This window comes from Bombus vosnesenskii, unplaced genomic scaffold (assembly GCF_011952255.1).
Source record: "Bombus vosnesenskii isolate JDL3184/JDL3185 unplaced genomic scaffold, Bvos_JDL3184-5_v1.1 scf7180000013883, whole genome shotgun sequence".
NCBI classification, from domain to species: Eukaryota; Metazoa; Arthropoda; class Insecta; order Hymenoptera; family Apidae; genus Bombus; species Bombus vosnesenskii.
The window spans coordinates 304,896-329,619 of record NW_022883264.1 but is presented as its reverse complement, the minus strand read 5'-3'; the positions used below and the strand labels follow the sequence as shown (position 1 = coordinate 329,619).

General features: G+C 29.1%; 5 protein-coding genes across 11 annotated transcripts; 1 reads left to right on the top strand and 4 right to left on the bottom strand.

The window, feature by feature from the left end:
- Positions 1-4,124: 4,124 nt before the first annotated feature.
- LOC117239165 (rho GDP-dissociation inhibitor 2) lies at positions 4,125-9,559 on the bottom strand. 4 transcript variants are annotated; one of them, XM_033504544.1, is made up of 9 exons: positions 8,662-9,525; positions 8,360-8,596; positions 8,104-8,299; positions 7,717-8,023; positions 6,723-7,647; positions 6,515-6,633; positions 5,017-5,200; positions 4,711-4,935; positions 4,125-4,472 (listed from the first exon to the last, which is right to left on the bottom strand). In XM_033504544.1, the coding sequence occupies exons 1-9, from the start codon at positions 9,362-9,364 to the stop codon at positions 4,273-4,275; spliced, it is 3,096 nt and encodes a 1,031-aa protein (XP_033360435.1). In that variant the 5' UTR covers positions 9,365-9,525; the 3' UTR covers positions 4,125-4,272. The 4 variants fall into 4 exon arrangements, 2 of the variants coding, with proteins under 2 accessions (XP_033360435.1, XP_033360433.1); XR_004494366.1 differs by lacking the exons at positions 4,125-4,472; positions 4,711-4,935 and having other exon boundaries at positions 5,099-5,163; positions 5,802-6,633; positions 8,662-9,559; XR_004494367.1 differs by lacking the exons at positions 4,125-4,472; positions 4,711-4,935 and having other exon boundaries at positions 5,099-5,163; positions 5,802-6,633; positions 8,360-8,587; positions 8,662-9,559.
- Positions 9,560-9,699: 140 nt separating this feature from the next.
- Positions 9,700-12,443, bottom strand: LOC117239167 (phosphoribosyl pyrophosphate synthase-associated protein 2). Of its 2 annotated transcripts, none has more exons than XM_033504549.1 (6): positions 12,381-12,443; positions 11,898-11,987; positions 11,416-11,824; positions 11,071-11,343; positions 10,792-10,938; positions 9,700-10,144 (listed from the first exon to the last, which is right to left on the bottom strand). In XM_033504549.1, exons 2-6 carry the CDS (start codon positions 11,972-11,974, stop codon positions 9,986-9,988), a joined length of 1,065 nt encoding a protein of 354 aa, XP_033360440.1. In that variant the 5' UTR covers positions 11,975-11,987; positions 12,381-12,443; the 3' UTR covers positions 9,700-9,985. The 2 variants fall into 2 exon arrangements, with proteins under 2 accessions (XP_033360440.1, XP_033360439.1); XM_033504548.1 differs by having other exon boundaries at positions 12,152-12,405.
- Positions 12,444-12,855: 412 nt separating this feature from the next.
- On the top strand, positions 12,856-16,003 carry LOC117239166 (exocyst complex component 7). 3 transcript variants are annotated; one of them, XM_033504547.1, is made up of 7 exons: positions 12,856-12,925; positions 13,128-13,364; positions 13,607-14,145; positions 14,228-14,779; positions 14,855-15,089; positions 15,169-15,438; positions 15,674-16,003. In XM_033504547.1, exons 2-7 carry the CDS (start codon positions 13,136-13,138, stop codon positions 15,943-15,945), a joined length of 2,097 nt encoding a protein of 698 aa, XP_033360438.1. In that variant the 5' UTR covers positions 12,856-12,925; positions 13,128-13,135; the 3' UTR covers positions 15,946-16,003. The 3 variants fall into 3 exon arrangements, with proteins under 3 accessions (XP_033360438.1, XP_033360437.1, XP_033360436.1); XM_033504546.1 differs by having other exon boundaries at positions 12,875-12,954; XM_033504545.1 differs by lacking the exon at positions 12,856-12,925 and adding an exon at positions 12,977-13,004.
- On the bottom strand, positions 15,962-18,900 carry LOC117239168 (ras-related protein Rac1). Its single transcript, XM_033504550.1, has 3 exons — positions 18,263-18,900; positions 17,406-17,793; positions 15,962-17,314 (listed from the first exon to the last, which is right to left on the bottom strand). Exons 1-3 carry the CDS (start codon positions 18,295-18,297, stop codon positions 17,159-17,161), a joined length of 579 nt encoding a protein of 192 aa, XP_033360441.1. The 5' UTR covers positions 18,298-18,900; the 3' UTR covers positions 15,962-17,158.
- A 1,114-nt stretch (positions 18,901-20,014) lies between these two features.
- On the bottom strand, positions 20,015-24,093 carry LOC117239184 (DNA replication licensing factor MCM4). Its single transcript, XM_033504584.1, has 8 exons — positions 23,870-24,093; positions 23,398-23,744; positions 22,064-22,950; positions 21,681-22,000; positions 21,326-21,603; positions 20,621-21,021; positions 20,330-20,540; positions 20,015-20,237 (listed from the first exon to the last, which is right to left on the bottom strand). The coding sequence occupies exons 1-8, from the start codon at positions 23,967-23,969 to the stop codon at positions 20,142-20,144; spliced, it is 2,640 nt and encodes an 879-aa protein (XP_033360475.1). The 5' UTR covers positions 23,970-24,093; the 3' UTR covers positions 20,015-20,141.
- Between the last annotated feature and the right edge of the window lie 631 nt (positions 24,094-24,724).

Below are 24,724 nucleotides of genomic sequence, written 5' to 3'. Positions count from 1 at the left end.
TATTAATAAATGTTATGTAAAATGATACATACGATAGTTTGGATTGTGAAAGAAATTTCAAAATATAAATTCAGGTATCTATTACATTATAAGGAAATATTAGATCAATTAGATCAATGTAAACAATTCCTTTCATACTCTTTTTCTTTTAATTATAAATGTTTAGGGACATCGAAAGGTTACTAGACGTACAAGCCTGTATATGCATAAAAAGAAATGAAATTATTATGAATCTGAATTGCAAGGAAAATTTAAGTTATATTAATAACAATATTAAAGTAATAATAATGGTAACAATTCTATACAGAATGTTATTTTAATTTTCAATCAAATATATTGATTAATTTTTATTACAATATTTTCAGCTATTACGTATATATATATACTCTTAATTTTTCTTTTTATTTAGAAAAGTATTCATAGCGTTTAACATTAAAGCAATTCAGAGTTCATTAAGTTCTGAGGAAACGCTTAATTAAGTTATTTTAATTATCATAAATAATTCGTAAGAGACATAGATTTAATTTGTATTATAATCGTATAATCTGCGCATATATATATATATATATACACACACACACACACATCTACACACGCGCGCGCGCACACACACATACAGTTCTTTCATATTCAAGCGAAATCTTTTAAAAAATATTTTGTTTTCAAAATTTCATGATGAATCTTCTTTTACAATACGAATCTTAATGAAGATAAAGGTGAAATATGAAAGGTCTGGTTGAAGCTATATTTGATACAGTAATTAAGTCTAGTTAATTGTAAAACTGCATTTTATGACTATGTAGAATTATCCGTGTGATATATACATCCAACACTTATGTAAGTGAATTGTGCGAACGTGTTTTGAAAAGTGAACTTAATGAAAGTGAAAGGACAGTATCCCTAAATAGCTCCATGTGCTTTTCTTCCAGTGAAACAGGACAGAATCTAAAAAGACAGTGTTTGGTGATGAATATTTGAAAAGCATAGAAGAAAAAAAGCAGAACGTGTACAGTGAAATGTAAAAAAAAAAAAAAATAATAATAATCCAAGTGTTTGTGCTTGGCGACCAACACTGTGACGCTCTTTTAAAGTACTATTTTAAAAGTGCGTTATAGCATGGCGCAACCAAAGGTGCAGTGGTTCAATAATACTATAGTGTCGGAACAACAAATAGATGACTATTACGCTGAGTCAATGCGTTCATTATTCCTACTTTACCTACCAAAGTTTCAGTGGCGTCAAATGAAAGTAAAGATTGTTGCATTAGAAATGTAAATGATTTTTAACGGGAAGAATGCATTAATAATTTCAGTGGCATTTAAAGATGTAACGACCTATTTAATAGGGAATGAAAATTTTACAAGAAGAAATACTTAGTTAGTTTCAGTGGTATCAAAAGAAAACAATCATTACGTAGGAAAGTTTTAATTATATTGCTTTAAAAAAAAAAAAAAAAGAAAGAGAAAAAGAGAGAGAGAGAGAGAGAGAAAAGAAAAAAAAAGAAAGGGAGATGCATGCTGTGACTTAACTTGGTCGTATGGGTTGAACACAAGTTTTCTCGTGAAGTTGATCGTGAATTTGGTGGTGTGATTTTCTTTGTTTTTGTCAAGAAGATCTTTCTCATCTTGCTTAGACCAATTGTGTAATTAGTGTTGTCTGTGGTCTGTGGCCATTTTCGGTTCTCCTAATTTTCAAAAAGTAACAAGCATTGAAGGAAAGAATAGCATTTCCATGTCTCGAATAAAATAAAAACAGTCGTGCCAAATGTAAAAGTGAAAAATGGTCGGTGTCTAGTTTCAAAGTGTTCTTTTTTAAATTTTAAATTCAGAAATTTTGTAAAAAAAATCCATTAACATTAAAGAAAGATTTGTTTCAGAACAACCACAACGAAAGGATAGAAGGATAGAAGAATTCATCTTTACTCCAATGTATTTGATACATTATACAAATAAATTATTTAAATTGGCAAATACTTCAAAGTGCAATTCTTTTAATACTGATGAGACACATAAAATAAATTATACGCAATAACCTCTCACCTATCATTCAGGCAAAAATATTAGTATAGTACCATGTAATGGTGGAAGTAAAAATTGATTCATAGTAGTAAGAAATTTACATTTCACGGATTGATTTATGATATACTAAAATCGTAAAATTTCATTGCTTTCATTATATTTGCTACTATAGTTTATAATTAAACTTTGCTCAATTTTTTATTTCCAAAAACTAACCATAATTATTGAAGATTGAAGTCAATATTTATAAACATATTACACATGTATATATATATAAAAAAAATCAGTTAGATTATTTTATCTTAGGTTATATGATTATCAACTCAAAAGAAGTTACATATACATATACTCAAAAGAAGTTAACAAAGTAGAATATAAATAAATCAATGACCTTTTATTTTTATACATAAAACTAGCATTAATTAAGAAAACCTGTTTTTGGTACATGGAAAGTTACATTTAGAAAATCTGATATTAGATTACTTCACAAAATACATAATTGCAAGGACGATTATTTTTTACTAACATGTATATTTATTACATTCTCGCACTTACAGACAAAACATAATTATTTTTCAATACAAAAATGTTACATGGTCATTGTAAATGAATCAAAATTTTTATTTTTCAAATATTTATAAAATATTAATCGAAAGATGTTACGATCTATACATTTATGGACATTCTAAATATTTAACATCATAAAACCATCACATTAGTTTATTATAACAAAATATCTTTTGCCATGCTTTATTTAAATAAGATATATATTAATTGAATATAGTAAAAATATAACAAAAGCGGAGCATAAAATAATAATTGCAAACAATTTACTAACATTTATTTTTACTGCAGCTAGTTACGGTTTTATTGTATATGTAGTATAACCTTAAAATTATAGGTTAACATGTGTCCAGCTTTAGAATCACGAACAGTGTTAAATACATTTTCGGTGCATTCTTAAATAGAATCAACTTTTGAACTTTTAAAATTGTTTTGTTTTTCATTTGTTTTTTTAATATTTTACTGCTGTGTGACATTATTAGCGTGGTACTGTTAATGAATAAAGTAGAGAAGCAATTCTAATAAACTATTATTTCTAAAATGTAGAAAAAAAATGAATAATATATTAAAATAACACTTTTTAATAACAAACTTTTAGTCCCTCTAGTTGAAACTTGATATTGTTCTACACATAGGGACTCGCGTTAAATGCATACACTATTACACATCATGCACAGCAAAGAAAATCAGCAAAAAAATAATTTCTGCTTGTAACTTGCCTTTTCTAAGCTGTAACTGAGAAGCAATTTATATTTTTATTTTTATTGCAGTTTGGAATTACAATTGCAATACATATTGCAATTTCTATTAATGTACATTATAAAACTGTTTCTAAAAAAAATTGTTTTATAAAACAATTATTATTTCATATTGTAAATCTTATTAAAACAAAAAAATTAATGAATAGTTTAAATTTGACGCACGAAGGACTATAAAAATGTCATATTATGTGGGAAATTTTTCCATATTTCAAAACAATTTAAGTCTAATACGATATAATAAAAAGTAATAATGTATATATGTATATGACATAAAGAAATATTTGAAGCGCACCATTTAAATTTTCTACATTAATAATGTGTGTATATTAATTTGATATATATTTATATTCTTGAACTTTAAGATATTTCCAAGCTTTAAATACTAAAACACAAAGTATTTGAAATAATAGCATGTTTTTGTCATTCAACCGTTAGTTAAAATATACTATTGAGGGGTTTGAATCAAGACAGTAAACTTTAGCAAAATGTGTTAACAATATAATACTAAAGAATCTTACACTGATCTTAATTGGAAAAATTAAGAGGAATATATGAATAACCGCAATATAAAGGCAATTAAATACTGACTGATATACACAATTTAAATGATTATAAAATAGTACCTACGTGATTCACTATGTATGTGTATACATACATATACATATGTTTATGTAAATATATATACACATATACATATCTTAGTATGTGCGTTTATGTATGCATATATTCATGTACTCAGTTGTTCACTTTTAAGGTTTACGATTTAGGAAAAGTATCTAAATAAATATCAATGTTACTCTTTCTCTTATTACTTAAAAAATACAGTTATGGCATCGCAGTATGACTGAATATCTATAAAAATTAGAGTCCCTTTTGGCATTTTTATTTTAATTGCGATCGTTGTAGGGCTTCCCATTATAAAAGGGAGCTTACTCTTTCCAGTCTTTCTTAATTTCAAATGACCATTCCCACTTTAGGTGTTCGTGTTTGTCATCATCAGTAAACAAAGAGCTTACACTATAAGAACCACGTGCCATTACTCCAGCTGGTGCATCCTCCGTTGGTGTTGTATATGATTGAATTTCCGTTTTTGGAGGATAAGAACCCACCATATGCATCATCTTATCCACTGAAAGGATAACAAGGCAAATGAATATTAAACATGTTAAGCCATACATACGGTACTGTCAATACTTTGTTTTAAAAATACCTGTGACACCTAAAGCAGAAAGCATTGAACAAAAATGAAATATAATGGTTTAATATTAATTTAGTAATTTAAATTAGACATAATTAAAAATTTTAAGTTAGCAATAAAAAAGAAAGTTAAGATATAACTAATATTTTATCTTTAATGAAAATTTTACCTGGCATTCCAAGACGATAAGTTTTTTGAACATATTTTAGGCCATGCACAATTTCACGTTGAACAATAAAGTCAATCCTGATTCTGTAGCTAACACCTTCTTTTATTACAAATGTCTGTTTCTTTAACTGAGAAAGGTCACCTGTTAAATCTAATTCCATATCTGGCCGATCTGCTACGCACAGCGCTAACTTCTTTACTATTACTTTCCTGGGATCATTTGGATCTATAAAATTTTAGAGCATCATACCTTTTATTTATCTTCTCTTTTAGGTAATTTATTTTAAATATTTAATGAAATGCGCACCTACAACAACACCTCCAGACTTTGCTTCTCCCAAAAGAGTTTCTTTATATTTGCGTAAACTTTCATCTTCTTTATCTGTTTCTAGGATTTGTTCTATTGTTTTTTCTGGTGGGGGTTTGTAGTTAGATTCCACTTCTAATTCTTCTTCTACGGAGTCAATGTGATCGGTATTAGGTTCTGACATGTTTACTGTGACAAAAACATATTTTATTAATAGCTTAAATACTATAAACTTAAATATTATAAGTCACATGAGAATATTCCAAGTATTTTATGAGAAATTTTACAATACGGATCCTGATAAATATTTCACTTATTTGACAACAGAACTTCACAGGCTAAACGGTTACTGGATTATGAGAATAATGGAAAAGTTGGTTACTAATCTTGTTTAATAATTGATCGGTAATGAATCTGATACTTCTAACAGCAATAAACGTAACATTGCATTTAATCATTAACCAATTTTTGAAATTCGAACATCAGTGCAGATATATATTTATGACGTACAGATATAACCATATAGATATGCTTCTACAGAATATTTTTAGATGATTCAAATTAAAAAATCAGTACAAATTATTCATGTTATGTATTTCTTCAATATTTTTATATTACTAAGAAATATTAAGTAATTATTCGATTATAAAATAAATGTGTGAATTATTGAGATAAGAAAGTGACAGAAAGATAAAAAATGTTTGAACAGACTTACGAACGAAAAAAAAATTCATAAAAAGTACTTTCCAACTAGAAGAAATATAATGTTCAAATAGTACGCTTACCACAATTATAAAATAATAAGATGAAGCTTGAAATGAAAACTTGGACAGAATTATTGGCAATTTCTTAATCCTGTTTGCCACCCCTTTGTGATTCGCCTCTGAAAGCGGAAGACATGGACAATATGGCGACTTCAAAAGGGCGGGTACTTCCTGTTTTAATACTTTTTTAAGGTTAACTTTTCCTTGCATAGGTTCCTGTATTATTTCTTGTCCAAAAAGGAATAGTTTATTTATATTATCATCTTATGAGATCTTTCGATTTAGTTAATATGTATGTTTATTTTAATCTCTTGGTCATTTAAATATATTACAAATTTCCTAAATTGTGTATGTCCGTATATTCTTTAAATCTATAGATCGTCTTCTCACGTTTTTATATATACATATTCATTTTTAGACATTAATTTATTGAAAAAAATAAAGAAGTAGATTCTTTGTGGGTATTTGTATCAAACAGTTGTTATATTTTCACGTTAATTGTTAAAAAAAATTGCCAGAAATTAAGATAACCTTGAAATGAGACGATATTTTAGATTCTGCTTATGAAATTTATTTTGAATAAATTAATTAATTTTTGTTTACAATAAATATACATATACATTATACAAGAAATATTGTCACTGAATAGAATATTACTCGTACATAATAACTATCAATTTTACTCATTGGTTAATAGAAATTGACGGTCATCAATTTTATTTACTGGTTAAAATAAATTGACAGTGTTCTATTAATGTTTCCATATCCTTTCGATTTCTAAAATTTGTCTTACATTTCTGAAGTTTCTGATATAATAATTCTGGATGCACTTTGGCTAATTCCTTTAATTTATCTAAAAGATAAGTACTTTATATATGACAATTATATTACAATTTACATAAATATTATATTAAAATGCACCCTTAATTTAAACGTTATTACCTAATGCAATATTTTGAAATTTGCTGTCTGGATCATCCAAATATATTATAATTGTGGTATACAAAGTATCTATATGTCCTTTATTAAACTGTATGTCATAATCCTTAGGTATTGCGCTCCAAACTTCTGTTAGAACTTCTAATGATATTACTCTAACATCATCACATCCGTCATCAAGTCTTTTCAAAAGTATTGGATATATTTTATGTATGTATTCTTCCGCGAGGTGATCAAACTGCTTCCGGATACACATTATTAAATACATAGCTTGCAAAGAATAAAATCTACTTGTTTTAGAATTATCATCTGCAAGACTAATTAAAACAGGAATTATTTGATCAAATATTAAACAAATATTTTCTTCGCCATGATTTGTAATTCTCTCCATAACAGAGTCTTTTTCATATTTATTTAAAAACGAACATAAACAAGTTACTGCAGCAGTACGTATAGCTTCAGCAGTTCTTCCTGCTGTCCAAATCAATCCAGGAAGTATACAATCTTTCAAAAATTGACTAGAAAATTTCATATCCATAATCTCATTTGAAGATCCTTGATTAAAATATTCTGATAATAAAATAAAATGTTTCAGTCTCAATTCAGGATCTGCATCATCCGTCAGAGTTTGTTTTAAAACTGGTAAAATAATGTTCATATTATAAGCAAAAATTTGCTTAGCGTAAGTTAAACATGCACAAAAAATTTGAGATTCTGGATCATGAATTGACCATGATTTACAGTCAGAAAATGTTGAAAATAATTCGCCAATGTATTTATGATATAACTCTTCAACATTATCAAGTGAATTAATGCTAGCAAGTATACTTAGTAATTCTTGTGCTTTCAAATTTATCAAATTTTCTTGTGTCATAGACAAAACAGTGAATATTATTATAAATAATTCCTTTGATATAAGTTTGCAATCCTAAAATTTGTTTAATATATTAGCGCAAGAAATAATAAAATTAATGATGTAGATATTTATAAAACAAACCATTTTGCATACTAAAAGTAAAGAAGAACAACAAGAAAGTATTTCTTTTTGATATGCTCCTTTTTTACTTTGACAGATACGCGATTGTTGTAAGAATTTTCCAATATCTTCCAATAATGGAAGAAGCACACACTGTTCACTACCTTTTAAAACTGCAGAAAATACTTTTAAATGACCTACAGATGGAGTGTCTTCAATAGTAGGGATTATCAAATGACAATAGATTTTTGGAGATACAAAATATCCTAAATATTCTGCAGCTCTTTCTACATTTTCTACAACTCTGTTATCTTCATCATTACAAGCTCTAATAAATAATTATTAGTCAACAGTATGATTAGTTAAAGATTAATTTGATAATGCATATTTTAATACTAATACGTTTACCGATACATAGGAGGCAAGAGTTTTCCAATATGCTGTATTATATCTTCTTCTATGTTTAAAATAAATACACAAAGTAATTGTGCAGATCGTACTCGTATGTCTGCAATCCAATCTCCTAATTCCAAACAAAGTCCATTTATCAATTTACTGAAGCATTGTTGTGCTATTACACGGCATCCTAAGTTTGGTCTAATAACTGCAAGAGATTTATAACGACATAAATAATATTTTATAGCAATTTGTTAACTAAACATACCATTAGGGTAATGATGACGATCTTTGGTAAGAAAATCCAGTTTGTTTTTCAATTTTTCATCATTCTGGTTTTCTTCTACATACAATTGTCCCGCAGCATCCCAAAAGTTGCCAGCTTTTTGTCTAATTTCTTCTAATTCATCATGTAGACCCGTTAATAATAGTGGAAGAATTTTATGCCACCAGTTATATCGATCTTTTAGGTTTAGATGCCAGTAACCTGCTACTTCTATTACAGCTATGAAACAGTACAATGATATTAAATATAATTTGTTTAAATAAAGAATAAAAATAATGAAATACCTTTTCTAACAAGACCATTCTGATCAAACAACCTTTCTGCCATTGGTGTAGCTACTTCTTCTATAGATTTACTATTTCCATATTGGATTAAATCTCCTATTGTTTTAACAGAAGCGATTCTAATTCTATGATGTTGGTGTGTAAAGTTATTTAGAATTGGTTTTACAAAGTTTTGCGATTGTGCGTAGAAATATCTTGACAAATTCTTTGCAAATTCAGATACACAATCACAGCTTTCTCTTTTAACAAGTGGATAATTGTCTGCTAGACTTTGTACTAAGATTTTTGTTAAATCATCAATGTATAATGCTAATAAGTTTTCGTATTTCAGTACTATTATTTTTAATAACGTAATACACTTCAGTCGAACTTCTTCTGAAGTCTCTATTTGCTCAGAAGAACCTAATCTTTTGGATAAAATTGGGAGTAAATACATAATATACTTATCATTCGGTGCTAAATTAATTATAAATAACTTGATAATCTCCAGTGTTCGATCACGACATTCTTCTACAGAATCATTTAAAATTCTCAACAGATATTTATTTATAATATCCCATAATTTTACGGTTTCATTCTCAGATTGCTGTAATTCTAACAATGTGAAAACTTCCTTCAAACCTTGTATCCGTCGCTTTTTTACTTCCGATTGTAACATAACACAAATTCTAGTAAATTCATTATTTGCAGTTTCCACAGACATTCTGACAAAGCTTAAAATATTTTTAAAATTTCAAACAATTTAGAAGCTGCGGATTTTGAAGCTATAGTTGATCTATTGTCATAGCAACATTTTTATTGATCCATTTGTTTTAATTCGAATGTGTTCACCAATTATGTATATAATAATTGCATTCAAATTAGTTAAAGGAAAGAAAAAGTGTTATTCTATTTTCTGTTAAATTTATATTATTATTTCATATATTAGCGTAATACGTATATTTATGATCCCCACATCTTCAAATGTAGTTATTGTTTGTTAGGTGAGCAGTAGTACAAATTTTCTAAGTCAAAATATATACAACCAAAACTCGCATATACAACTAAAACCAAAATCTTGCAATCTATTTTATGTAAGTTTATCAGTTATCAGTTCAGATATACAGAAACTTAAATGTATAGAAATTGTCAAGCAATTCAAATGTGTGTGTGTGTGTGTGTGTGCGCGCGCGCGCGCGCGTGTGTATCTATATAAAACAGGACTAGCATGATTAATTCTTCATAAAATAAAGTAATAGACAAAATTTAATAGATATGTTTTGCATATGGTCCTCAGATATGGAAACTGTCAGTATGTTTGAAAGATATTATCTCATTGTAATTTTTAATCTTCCAAAGAGACATTTTTAAACAAGTATGACATGGATTCTTTATTATGAATACGCCTAATAGCCTCTGCCAGCAAAATACTGATATCAACAGTTTTTATTTTTGGACACTGCATCTTTTGGACGTCATGAGGAACAGTATTTGTAACAACGACCTAAAAATAATATCTAATTATAGATTCAGCTTTAAGAAAAAACTTAAATACATATATATACATATATACAGTGCCACCTAAGTCTGCCACCCTTAATTACTCTCTCATTTGTCACGGTGCAAAAAGAAAAAATGTTTCGAGAGAAAATTATTATATCTCAACGAGGAAATTAGACTATAAGAACGAAGTTCATCTCAAGATCTTCTGAGATCTTAATAGTAAAGTTTTTTAAACGGAATGACCTACTCTTTTCTTTACCATTAAGAAGGATGAGATCAAACTATGTCATCAGATGGGACACCCTGTATATACATGCATTTATGCACATATTCAATTTAAATGGAAACAATTAGATATCTCGACAGATACAAAAGTCACGTAAAAGTATGTCAGACGAAAACTATAGTATATCAAGGAGCCATACTGATATTTATCTAACCTTATGACGACCTTGAATCGTCAAACGGAAATCTGTATTCTAATATCAGCTAAAAATATACAATGCAAATCTACATGTCCATTTGAAAACATAATCATGATCTTCACAAAGCTATTTAAGATCAAGTAAATGTCAGTGAAATGGTTCGCTTACAAACTGCTTCACATAACTTATGTCGTTTTAAATAAGCTGTTAAATATTATACTACCTCATCAATTGGAGATTCTTCTATTAATCTTGGTGCATCAGAACTTAAAAGTCCATGCGTAGCTAGAACATAAATTTTATATGCTCCTCTTTCTTTAAGAACTTCTGCTGCGGCTACATATGATTGAACATCATCTATCATATCATCCTGAAATATAACAATGCATAATAATGTAGAAATTTACTGTAATGTAACACAATGTAAGTGTAATGTATCAAATGTACAAATTTTTAAAAAACTGTCCCGTTTTCTTTAATTTTTACATTTAAACATACATACCACCATAATAGCTATGCGTCCGCCTACATCCCCCACTACATTAATTGGAGGCTTTTCTTTTGCAGGATGCATTGGCACACCAACGCCAACTTCCATTGTTCGCGAGGCCAATGCAGGTGGAGAATAACGTCCGTCATTCATATCTGACTCTGCCTCTCGCTGTTCTCCATGAATGACTGCTATTCCTAAACGTAATCTTTCTGCATAGCTAGTTGCTTTTTTTGCACTACCAGGATTTCTTGCAACTATCACTGAATTGTGATAATCTGGTATCTAATAAAATAAAATTCGAAGTTAAGTCATAAAATTCTATGATAATCAGTTTTACTAATATTATTTACGCACAGATTCTTGAATATATTGCAATAAAAAGGGACTAGCACGCAAATTATCCACTGGTACATCAAAAAATCCTTGTATTTCCTTCTGGTGCAGATCCATTGTAATTATATGTGTTAAACCACTCTTACAGAGCATCTTTGCTAATAATTTAGAAACTATACAACCTCGTTTACGCATTTTGCATTGCTTAGAATAAGGCAAATATGGAATTACGCCGACAATATTCTTTGCAGAAGAAGTTTTACATGCATATGCCATAATCAAAAGTTCCATTATGTTATTGTTTACATCTTTTGTTCCCGTTTGAATAATATAGAGGTCTTTGCTACGCACAGAATCTCCAATTTCAACCATAGTTTCACGGTTTGATTTATGATACACAGAACATCCTCCATGTTTAACACCTAATCGACTAATAAAGCAAAGCAATTATAATTGGAGTAACGAATGATTATAAATATACATGTATATTTGTGAAAACGTACTTGGCAATAAGATTAGCCAATTCTGGATGGGAATTGCCCGCAATGAGTACAATATCTGAAGATACAGGTTTGTCCATATTGTAAATGCTTCTAAAAATCAAATGAATATATAATCTGTAACTTGTTTCTTTAAAAGTATAGGAGAAAGTATCTTTATTATCTTATGTAAATAAAGGTCACACAGATCTCAGTCACTTATACTTGTATATCGCTCATAATGCTTAATAATGACATAGAATATTTAATGTAAATACCTTATAACATGCAAAAATACGATAATAGATTAAACATCTATATTGAATTACTATATCTAATACTATAAATTAGATTATTCCTTATTTATTTATGTGTTAGTATTTCTATAATCCTATTAACGATATGCTGTTAACTTATTAATTCGAATGTAAAGTATGGTATCAATGTATCAAGATCAAGTCGAATTCGATCTAATTCTTATGTTTCGTCTCTTTGTCGATTACATACTGCTTCTTGAACAGCTGCTTAATTTCAGAAGTACCAACTTATTAACAAATGGCCATAATAAATCGAAATTTTTATTACGTTTTTTCGATAGTTCTAGAGCTGAAAAAGCTAGGATTAAATTTTTATGATCTTAATTCTTGTCAATTCATTAAAATATTTATTTTTTTGTTAAAAGCGTAATAGTGTGTTATTTTAATTTCTTTTTAAATTTGAGTTACTGTTTGTTTATGTTAGGTTCCTGTCATATCTAATATACTAATATGATATAGTACTTCTTATTAATACACTGAATAAATCAAATATTTAATTCATGTATTTTTGCAATTTATTTAGTTTGTTTAATCACACAGAGTACATTACAATAGCAAGCAGTCATATATTTTAGCAGTATTTTCTGAGACTTCAAAATTATAGTAATAAAACTTTTCATTCGAATAGGGCATTTTTATGTCAGTAGTTGCATCACAATGTTGTATCTCTTTGTATTCATGAATATATAGAAAATCTTTAATAATTATTTGACATCTATTCGATCGATTATAAAGGTACAATAGCAATAATGTAATGAAATAAGGTTATATCATAATATAACATACAATATTAAAACAGCAATGACATTACATCGTAATTTTATACAAATATTTTTAATATACGTGTTTTACGTAGCGAATAAAGTGACACTAACTATTCAAAGAATTTAAAATATTTCCCGATTTCTGTTACACATATGTATTGTACTATTTTCAGATAAAATAATGCACACTACAAGAGCAGATACTTCTGAACGAAGGTTTGAAATACAATGTAAATTAGAAGCAGAAATTGCTTCTTTAGAAGCATTGAAAGAAGCAGAAGAACGAAGCAGGAAGTTAACCAGTAATGTTGTAGGAATTCTATCTTCTTTAGAACAACGTCTTGCTACATTGCGTCGAACTATACTTCCTGTTTACAATGAAACAGGGAACCTTCAAGCGCAACAACAAAGTATATTATTATAAACTAAATGCAATTAATATATATTGACACTTTGACAGTCAAATTTTGTTGCTATAGCTTTTTTATTGGGACATTTTCAGCAAATGGCAAATTAATTAAATAGTATTGTATCTAATTCATAATATTTAGTTCAATCAGTATATCTGAACGTTTTAATGTTAATCATATAAATATTTCAAATCTGTAATTTGTCATGTAATAGCGTAATTTCGTTTATTTTGTCTTTACAGATATAGAAATGACGTTAAATGCTTTAGATCATGCTATTGGGTACTATGGGGTCTGTCAAGAAGTAGAAGCTACAGTGAGAGCTGGTCCAGGAGGATCTGGAGGACTAGATAATTTTTTGGAAGCAATGAATCGTCTTTACAATGCTCAACGTTATTTTCAAAAAAATAATCCAAGCTCTGTAGAATTAGAAAATGTAACAAGTTTGTTTGTTGTTGGTTTAGATGCTTTATATGCAGAATTCCATGATATTCTAACTAGACAAAGTAAACCAATTCTTCCAATCGTTCTTTTGGATTTAATTGGATCAGACGAAGATACTAGTGGTGAGGATGCCCCTCAATCCCTTTGTCAATTACCAGAAAGTATTTTAGGAGATTTACTTAAAATTGCTGCATGGTTGGAGGAGAGGGGACACCGTAAACATGTAAAAATTTATGCATCTGTACGTTCTGCTATTGTTTTAAGATCTTTACAGTTGTTAAAAGAACATCAAAGGAGTGCTAGTGGTGGCAGTACGCATGCAGGAAGTCCTTTACCAGTAAGAAACTTAATAAAATATTCTTTTCATCATAATTAATTGATTATTTACAATTTAATACTAGTTATATTGCTATTTGTAGAAAACAAAATTTGGGAACAGACATTCACTGGGAATTCAAGAAAATAGTGGCAAAAGAGCTTCTAAAAGATTACAGCATGCTTTAGAAAAAAAAGCTAGTAGAATGTTGCTAAAAGCTTCTCAGACTACTGGTTTGGGATTGTCTTTAACTGCATCTAGGAAGCCACCACCACAGTTATCTGGACATTCTGTAGAGGATACAGCACCAGATGAACAAGAAATGGAAAATTACTTGCTGTTAACGGTTGGTCTTCATAAACTTATGCAAGCGGAACGGTCACTAGTTGCTAAAATTTTACCGATTAGTCTACAAGCACAAGTATTAGAGGCTACAGTACGCGAAGCTATGGATCTTGTAGCTCATGATGGAGAGAGTATAGCAACTCGTGCTAAGAGATGTATCGTACGGCGTGATTTTTCTGCAGTGCTAGTAATCTTTCCAATTTTAAAACATCTTGGAGAATTAAAACCAGACTTGGAACGTACTGTTGAGGGCTGCGATTACGCCCTTAGATCAAAATTTACTTCTGTGCTTAATACTCTAAACATAACTGTATGTTGTAACGCAATACGATTGTATAATGAAAATTTTATTTTAAATTACATACTACATAATTTAACAATATAGGGGGCAAAAGCATTGGAAGATTTTGCAGAAAGTGTCAGAAATGAATCTAGTTCAATTTTACCTAAAGACGGTACTGTAGCAGAAAGTACAAGCAATGTTTTAGTTTTCTTGGAACAATTAGCAGAATATGCAGATACAGCAGGAGCTGTGCTAAGACGTAGTGCTGATATGGAAGGTGCAACATCTATAAAACAAACAGAAAATATGTATAGAATTGTTCTTGGCACTTACATTAGTTGGTATCACTATTTCCTTATTTTTGGACATGTTATGAAAATATTATAAAGCTTATTAATATTATTTTTTATTTTTAGAAAAGGTATTAGCACAATTGAATTTGGTGCTCGTGAGTAAAAGCGATACTTCATATTCGGACATTGCATTAAGAGCTTTGTTTCGTTTAAACAATCATAATCATGTTATAAATGCTTTACGTCGTAGTTCCTTGATGGAACTTTTATTATTAGCAGAACCTAGCGCAGAACAAACATATCACGATCTCCTGTTGCGTGATAAGGCTAACTACGTTTCTACTACCTTTGCAAAAGCGCGCGCTTATCTTGAACAGCCCTTCGATGAACCAGGTTTGTATTTTGACAATTTAGAAAAACTTTATAACACTAAATAAAAAAAAAAAAATGTTCTTGTAATAATATTTATTTTGAATATAACATTAACTAAATAATGAATTACGTAAAATTAAAATACACGAAATTATTTAATATAACTATGGAGGTTTTAATGATATATATCAATTGTGTAACATGTAAACAGAAAGATGTTAAGAACGAAGATTTAGGATTTTTATTATTTTCACAGAACCAGCAGCAAAAGCTTTGAAAGAGAAATTTTTGGGATTTACAAGAGAATTAGAAGAAGTTGCAAAATGTCAACGTTCTTATTCCGTACCTGATGCTCGATTACGAGAAGAATTACGAAAAGAGCTTCAACAAGCTATTGTTCCTCTTTATATGAATTTTCATAATAAGTATCGGGGGATATCATTCTCCAAGAACCCAGCTAAATATATAAAATACACTCCGGAACAAATATCTATATTAATTGATACGTTCTTTGACACAACGGCATAATAAATAAATAGAAAAATTTAATAAACACCCATTTAATAAAGCATATTTAGTTACAGTATCTATGATATTTTTATGGACTGAATCCCCATTCCCCGGATAGATTGCACAGGTCAGTGGATCTGCGACGATTGAAATAGATCTCGGTCCAGCCCCACTTTATATATATTTATAATATATATATAAAAAACAAGTAACGTCCGATTTAGATTCAGCAGCTTATACATGTAAAATGATAATGATAGGAATACAGTTTGGACTTTTACCATTTATGTACAATTATTTGTTATAGAATAATTCCTTCTTCTGTCTTTCTCTCTTGGCTTTCGTATGCACTCTTAAACATTCATACACACGTACCATTTTCTTCTACCTCTGATATTTTTATTCTTTTAGCCATGTTGTGCGTATGAATTACAGCAAAATTGCAACAACATGAAAATACAGGAGAGGTAGAGAATTGAAATCACACTTGTATCGCTCATTTCTAAAACTTACATGATTATCTTATTCCATGGTATGTATATAGTAATATCAACCAATTTAGTTAAAGATGAAAATCATTTCATGTTAAATACTTGCAATTGTATATTTACAATGAAAGATATAATTTATGATTAGTTTCACTTAAATTATTAGCTGGAAAATTCAATTTATTTAAAGATTAAAAACAACTCCCATTAATATGTAATGTTCATATTCAAATATTTTTTACTTTAATGTTTTTACTGTATCAATCTCTTTATATACCAAAAATTTAAAAATGACAAAATTGTATGATTACATTTTTAATCTAAAATATACAATGCAAATTTACATAAAATGGTTCAGCTCTTCTATTAAATTGATTAGTATCTAGTGCGCTCACAAACGCACATACATAATGTTTAATTTCTTATAATTCGTATGTAATAACTAATATTAATAACACACTCTAATATACTGTACATTATCAGTTCAGTTTTCATTTGGCTTCCTTTCTCTCATCAGAACATTCAGCTAATGTCCAAAACACTTAAATTGCATATATTTTCTTCTTTATCTTTTTATACGCATTATATAAATTGATTTGTGCGCTTTCATGGCAGATGCTTGTAGAGAGATGGACCGTACAACGGGGTTTTTTAATCAAAGTTAGATGTCCTGCTGCAATCAAGTCCGATCGGAGGAGGGGTAGTACATTTGCACATGCTCCACCGTCGTTGGACATTTAATATTATAGAAGGAAACATCTGCGTTTTGGTTTCACTTGGAGAACAGGACACAATACTGCGCGAATTGCTTCGTCAAATACTGTTTTCAAACCTTTCTGAGTAAGAGCAGAACATTCTAAATATTTTACAGCACCAATCTCTTTTGCCATGGACAAACCCTAAACGTAATTTAATTCAAAGTTGTTATGTTATTAAATATAGAGTAACAGTAAGAGGATAGTTTAGTTAATAAATTAAACAAATACATGCCTGAGGATATGTAATGGGTGCAAGTTTTTTATCTTTTAACCGCTCAATAGTCTCTTTGTCTTCACGTAAATCTAGTTTAGTCCCTACTAAAATAATCGGAGTAGCTGGACAATGATGGCGTACTTCTGGATACCATTTAGCACGAACATTTTCAAAACTGGCGGGGTTAACAAGAGAAAAGCAGATCAGAAAAACATCTGTCTGTGGGTAAGACAATGGTCTTAATCTGTCATAATCTTCTTGGCCTGCTGTATCCCATAAACCAAGATTTATTGGTTTACCATCCACCATAACATTTGCAGAATAATTGTCAAATACAGTTGGAATATATTCTCCAGGGAAAGCATTGGTAGTGTAGCTTATGAGGAGACATGTTTTACCTACTGCTCTGTAGAAATTAATCAGTTAGAGATAATTAAATTGACTGTGCAGAAATTCTGATAATGAAAAGGTTAATTATAAATGGAACATGAGTAAACAATTTTTACGTTATCAGAATAAAAGTCATAAAATAATATAAATTCGAATGAAGTTTTAACGAAGACGAAAAAAGGAAAAAAAAGAGGAAAACACGGAGAAAAGTAATACCTCGAGGCGATAAATTATCTAAAAGTTGATAATTTTAAATTAAGATATTCTGATTTGCTTTAAAAAAAAAGAAAAAAAAAAAAAAAAGAAAAGAGAATACATATTAAAAAGCATAACGGGTGTGGTACTAAGCTTTTAAATAGTTCTTGATCAGGAAAAACCAATCGCCAAGGGGTACTTCGATGATTCTTTAGATCAAATAATGCGGATCGAAAACAGGAAAAGGCAAACATATCACAAAACATTAGAGTAGGTATTAAAATACTCACCCGTCTCCTACGACAACACATTTGATAGCTTGCATCCTGAAGGTTGGAACCGTTCACAAGTAGAAATATCTACGTAAATTCGCAGGAAGGGAGGCTAGTTCGATTCGACAGAACAGGAAAGATTAAGAGAGATAGACAAGGAGTGGAAATGTCGTGAAATAGAAAGAGAGAACATAAAGGAAATAGGCGCAAGAGAGATAAATAAGTAGTGTCAAAAGTAAGATAGAAAAAGATCATAAAATGGAAGGATGTATAAATCAAAGGAAAAGTAGGAATGATATAGGCAAGAAAAATTATAAGTACTTGTGTAGAACCATAACAGTGGTAACAAACAAATATGTATTATAACGTCCTTGATGTCCTTGTTTTGTGATAGAAAACGCAGTTGGGGGTCTTTCGTTAAATGCAGCACTCCTGACCTCAATATATGGCCTCAATAATGAACGTAGACTTAAACGTTTTATTTATTTTATAAGAATTAAAATGCTATTTCTATGAACATTTTAAGCAAATGCTTTACTTATTCACTGTGTTTATGAATATTGTTTTAAAAACATACTTAATTTCAAATAATTCATTTAAATGGAGGATCGGATACACATGAAATAATGGTTGAAATGATAACCAGTGCACTGTAAAGTGTAATACATTTGGTGGGGATTTTTACGAATGCGCATCAGCTTAATAAAATTCACATGCACGTAATACAATAAAAATACGGAAATTTTGTAATATATATTTCAGAGTTACGCAATACAAATCTAAAAATGGTTAGCAGTTCAAATTAAAAAAAATTAAAAGATTTTGCTTTCATAAAAATTACATTTATATAGAAAATCTATAATGTTTAATTACAAAATCTATTATCTATAAATTTCTTAATTTTATTCTGATAGAAATTAAATATTAATGCTAATAAAATTAAAATTAAGCTAAATAAAATATAATACTGTTACATTATGCAATATCAGAGAGGAGATTTCCTCTCAGCTAATGTACAATAATGGTTAAGTTTAGTATTGTAATTTTATCATGTATATCTTTCAATTCTTATTAACATTCAAGTCGTTTAAAAATCAATTTATATAAGCATTACTATAGAGAATAATAAAACGTATATATGTAACATTCAAAAATGTTAAAAACTCAACAAATTGAAAACAAAATTTTAATAAATAAATACAAATATAAGTATAAGTATAAAATAATATAATAAAATAATATAAATATAAGTATGAGTATAAAAGTAATATAAGCAATAATAATATAATAACATATAATAATCATGAAAAATTTCACATATTTATTGAACTGTAACTGTAACTGTTTTATAACTGAACTAATACTATTGGTGAAATTTCTCATCGTAAATTATCGATATTAATAAATTTTCCTATATAACACAATAATAACTTTGATAATAAAATAAATGAAATTTTATAAGCAAGTTTTACAAATTATAAATTGTTTGATTATCTTATTTGTTGCAAAATTCTTAAAGACGAATCTGTAACCTACAGTTTCTAATTTATCAACCCACTAATTACTGTTAATTGACAAATTATCATGTGGAAGGGCCCGGATTAATATACTACTATACCAATTTGTTTCTATTTAATATATTGGTGATATACATTTATAAGAAGGAGATTGAGAACCACTGCTTTATATATTTAAAAATTTGATGATAAAAATCATATAGATTAAGATTTAAGATTATGTGATTGAGGATATTACACATAATAAATAATATTAATTTATGATGAAAGATATATTTAATACAAATTTGCAAAAGATAATAAAAGTATATATTCATTGCTTTATATATACTTTGTTCACACATAAGTCTAGCTTAAAATGATGAAGTATACAAAATAAGTTAAGAAATACGAATATTGTTTCTCCCAATTACTGTTATTAATCCATTACTTTGCAGCTCTCTTAAAGCATCATCAAACATATCTCGTGTAACAAGCTAAAAATTATAACAACTTTCATAAGTTCTCTGAGATACTGATGTTTACATATTATAACAATTATACTTATATGTACAGTACTTTTACTAACCAATTCAGAAGATTGTTTTATTTCAGCAAAAAGTTTTTGTTGATTAAGTATATGAATTTTATCCTTGCTTTCAATTAGTTTTTGAATTGCGTCACATAGTTCTTTCCTCCTTTTCCTAGTTCCTGTAGATATACCTGTAGTTAAGATAGTTATGTCTATTTTTCCGCTTAATGGATCAATTGCTGATTGTTTTATAGCTTCTCTGTGCAACCTATTGATAATGAATTAAATATCCAGATTTACTTAAAAGGTTTCTATTGATATTATTATATACTTATCAATTAATATAACCTCCAAGCTTCTTCAACATCTTGCAACTCTACAACGGAACTCAATCGCACTTTAGCATGTGCTTCAGATAAACGTATCAAAGACTCTAATTGTCTAGGATATGCCGTTATCTGTCCATATCCTCTTCCAACTCTTCTCATATCAACATAAGCTTGTATCAGTCTTTGTTGGCTTTCTTCATTGAGGACAGGATGAACGTGTTCTTTTGCAAAAACTATATAATCACGAACAATACTTCTATTTATCAGTTCATCTTCATCTTCCTCTATTGTCTTATAGTATAAAGATACCATATGAGTTGCAAGTCTACCATCATATGCTTCATCTTGTGGATCTAATATTAAAAAAATCAAATCAAATCGTGAAAGCAGTGTATGTGGTAATTGCACATTTTCAACCACCTGAAAATATATATTCTGATATAATGCACTCTATAACCACAATAAAATTCGTATACTGGTTAAACCTTGTAACGTTATTGTCTTAAGTTGTTATGTTGTTGGTGAAACAATTGAAATCTCTTTATTACAAACAAAATCCAGATTATCTCATTGCTCTCGTGATTACAGAAATAAAAACATAACATCATTAAAGAAAGTATATATAGAAAGATCGTGAAAGACTATAGGTTCGTTAATAACAGGAATAATTTAAGGTATTTACATTACAAGATTTTATCTCATATAAAATTGATGAAAAACGTACAGTTTTATTCTTATTCCATTGAGATTCACATGGATTAGCAGCCGCAAGTATACTAGTTCTAGCATTTAATTGACAAATAATTCCAGCTTTAGCAATGCTCAAAGTTTGTTGTTCCATTACTTCATGTAGTACTGATCTTGCACTTTCATTCATTTTATCGAATTCATCAATACAACATATCCCATTATCTGCAAGTCCCAAAGCTCCTGTTTGTAATATTAATTGTCCAGTTTCTGGATCCTTTGTTATATAAGCTGTTAAACCAACTGCACTGGAACCTAAAACATACATTAGTACACATAAATATATAAATATATCGAATTCTATTAAACTGTTTACTCCTGTTTTACTTTACCTTTGCCACTAGTATATTGAGATCGTGGTACCAAATTGTATATATATTGTAATAATTGTGATTTACTTGTACCAGGATCACCACAGAGTAATATATTAATATCTGGCCGAAAATGCTTGCCATATATAGTAAAAGTCTTTCTAGTTCCTCCAAACAATTGTAATATAATTCCCTTTTTTACATCATTATTTGCATATATACTAGGAGCAATATGTCTTGCTAATCGTTCATAGATATCACCCTTTTGCGACAACGATTTCAAAATTTCTATTCTTTCCGGTGTAAAATTATGTTCTTTTCCATCTTCTTGATCATATAACCTATGAATAACTTAAAATAAACAACTGATAAAAACAAATTTTAGAATTTGTTTATTTCCTTACCGTTTAGAGTTGTGCTTTCTAAAATGAACTATATCAATATAAGTCTTATAAATGGCTTGCAAATTGTGATCAAAATTAGGTTTATGTGTTGCTGCTCTATAAATTCCAGTAACAGAGACCCTATCTCCAGGCATCACTGCATCTACTAAGTTATTATGCGCAAATAAAACAATAGTGTGTGGCGTCTGTCCTTGTGGCATCTCATCTGGAGCTTCTTGTAATCTAATCATTTGTTTATCAGAGAAATGGCTCAAATTATGTACTAAAGTGAAAGAATATTTATAAGTGCAATGTGCACATACTGTAGGCTCTTTGGTTCTCCCTTTTTCAATTTCTACAATGGTTGTAAAAGCACAAACGCTACATTTAAAATAAGCCTCTCGCATTTGTGGAATTAATCGTGATACTCTAATTACCATTCCTGGTATTGTAATTAATTGATCTACATCAGTAGGGTTTAGTTCTCTCATAGTTTTAACCTTGGTCACATTAAAAGGACGTACTTGAATTTGATGCTCCAGAACAGCTGCTGGAAATTTTTCAAAGAATAATTCATTTGCTGCCATATCTAATGTTGGAATTGCTTCTTGAGGATATGAAACCAATTGTTGATAAAGATGTTCATTAAAGGTTTTTACATGAGCGCAATTGACATTTAAATATGGTTCTTCCAAGGTATGTATCTCTTCTAATTTTTGAAGATACAAAGGTTCTGACAGATTCATATTTTCTGGTAGTTCATCATTTTCTGCATCTGGGTCAATAAATTGTTGAAAAAATGATTTGAATTGTTCTTTACACTGATTTATTACTATGTTTGTCCCCCAAACAACCAAATGAGCTCCTGCCGTATCACTTTCTGATGTACCATTTGGTGCTTCTGCAATCTATTGTCATCGTCATTTTTAATTTATTGTTCTGGTTATTAGCATTATCACTAAATTAATATCACCAATATCAATATTATTATTTATTTATTATTTGACATTAACATATGATATTAATATTTAATATTTAATATTATCAAATATTTTGATAGATAAAATTAATAAAGTATAAACTTTTATTTTCATTTATCTAAACTTAAATTTTATTCCTTCTAAAGTAACTATAATACCTTTTTAAAATATTAAAACTTATTTAGGATTTTCCATAATGGCATAAAGTTTAAAAGTATAATCTGCGTATAATAAATTTATAAAACAGTTTTAAAATTAACCATAAAACAAAATTTGACTAACTATAAAAAAAAATTATGCCATTTCACAAAAATTAAGTATTTTTCAAGTTTCTAAATTAAAGAACAACCGTAACATCAAATATCATTAACTCACTGGTTCTTGTAATGTAAATTGACGCAACCGCCTGTCCGTATTAATGTCAGGTCTATGCCTAATTGGAGTGCCTCGGATTCCACTTCTTGGGGTACGTATTGACCCCAGCGAGCTTGGTGTACCATAATTAATCGGAGAAGATAATTGTAGACCACTTTCTGAACCATTAATTGGCCCAGAGTGGTCTATAAATTGATCACCAGAACCAATAGCACTTTCATGTTCAGAAGAAGCAACAATTGTCGCAGCCCGGTTTCCAGAACCTAAAGTACTTTGTTGTGTACCAGTGGTGCCCCATCTTAACGGAGTTTCCACATTATTATCAGCTCCATTACGGGCAGAATTACCTTATACACAAAGTTTATAGAATAAATACTTATATATCGTAATATAATAATATATGTAACACATACAATAGCACTATAAGCGTGAACATAAAATAACCTTTAAAATATACATTATATATACTTACGGGGAGTACCAAAAGCAGAAGGGGATCTAGTATCTTGATTTTGTCTTCTAGGAGTTCTCCCAGGACTATCTGCATCTGATAATCTCATAGGACTCGACATTGTCCTTTGTATATTTCTGATACGTTTCTGAAATGAAGAAAGAACATCAAACACTTGTTTTCCCGCGCTTGAAGCCTCTTATCATTAAAGATGAAATAAACTATAACTGTGGATAGCTAACAATACTTAGGATCTAGTAACAAAAGATAATGCATTAATCCCTAGTCTAGACCCCATAAAAGTGGTTTACGTAGCATCTCAAACCCGTGTTTATGTTAGGCTAGAGATGAGAAGCTAACGTTTTTATTAAATTTAAATTTCAGATGCCATAAGAAAATATCTAGGAAAAGCTGCTTTAATAATATTATATCAAGGGACAAGTCTAGTAAAAAAGGAAGCGAAACTTAATGAAAGATTAAGATTAATGAAAGAGTTTTAAACATAGTTCTTTCATACAATTATGATTATCTGCTATGAAACAGTAATAGTTCATTGACCGAAATAAATTTCAATTTTGCTTTAAGCAAATGAAGAACCATTCCGCTCCAGCCATTTCAGGAAATCGCTCCAACCAATCAAAACTAAAGAAAGTTTTGGCGCAGAAAATTTTTCTAGTTTGTTTGCTTGTTCAATAAATTATTTGTTATTTATTATTGTTGAAACCAAGTTTCTAATAATTATTTCTTTTCGTTGATTCGGAAAGAGTAGGAAAAGAATAGTTAGCGTAAGTAGACTACCCGCATACGTACTACGAATTACTGCCTCTAGCGGTCAAACGTTCGAACTATTATATGTACATTTCTTTCTTCGCTATT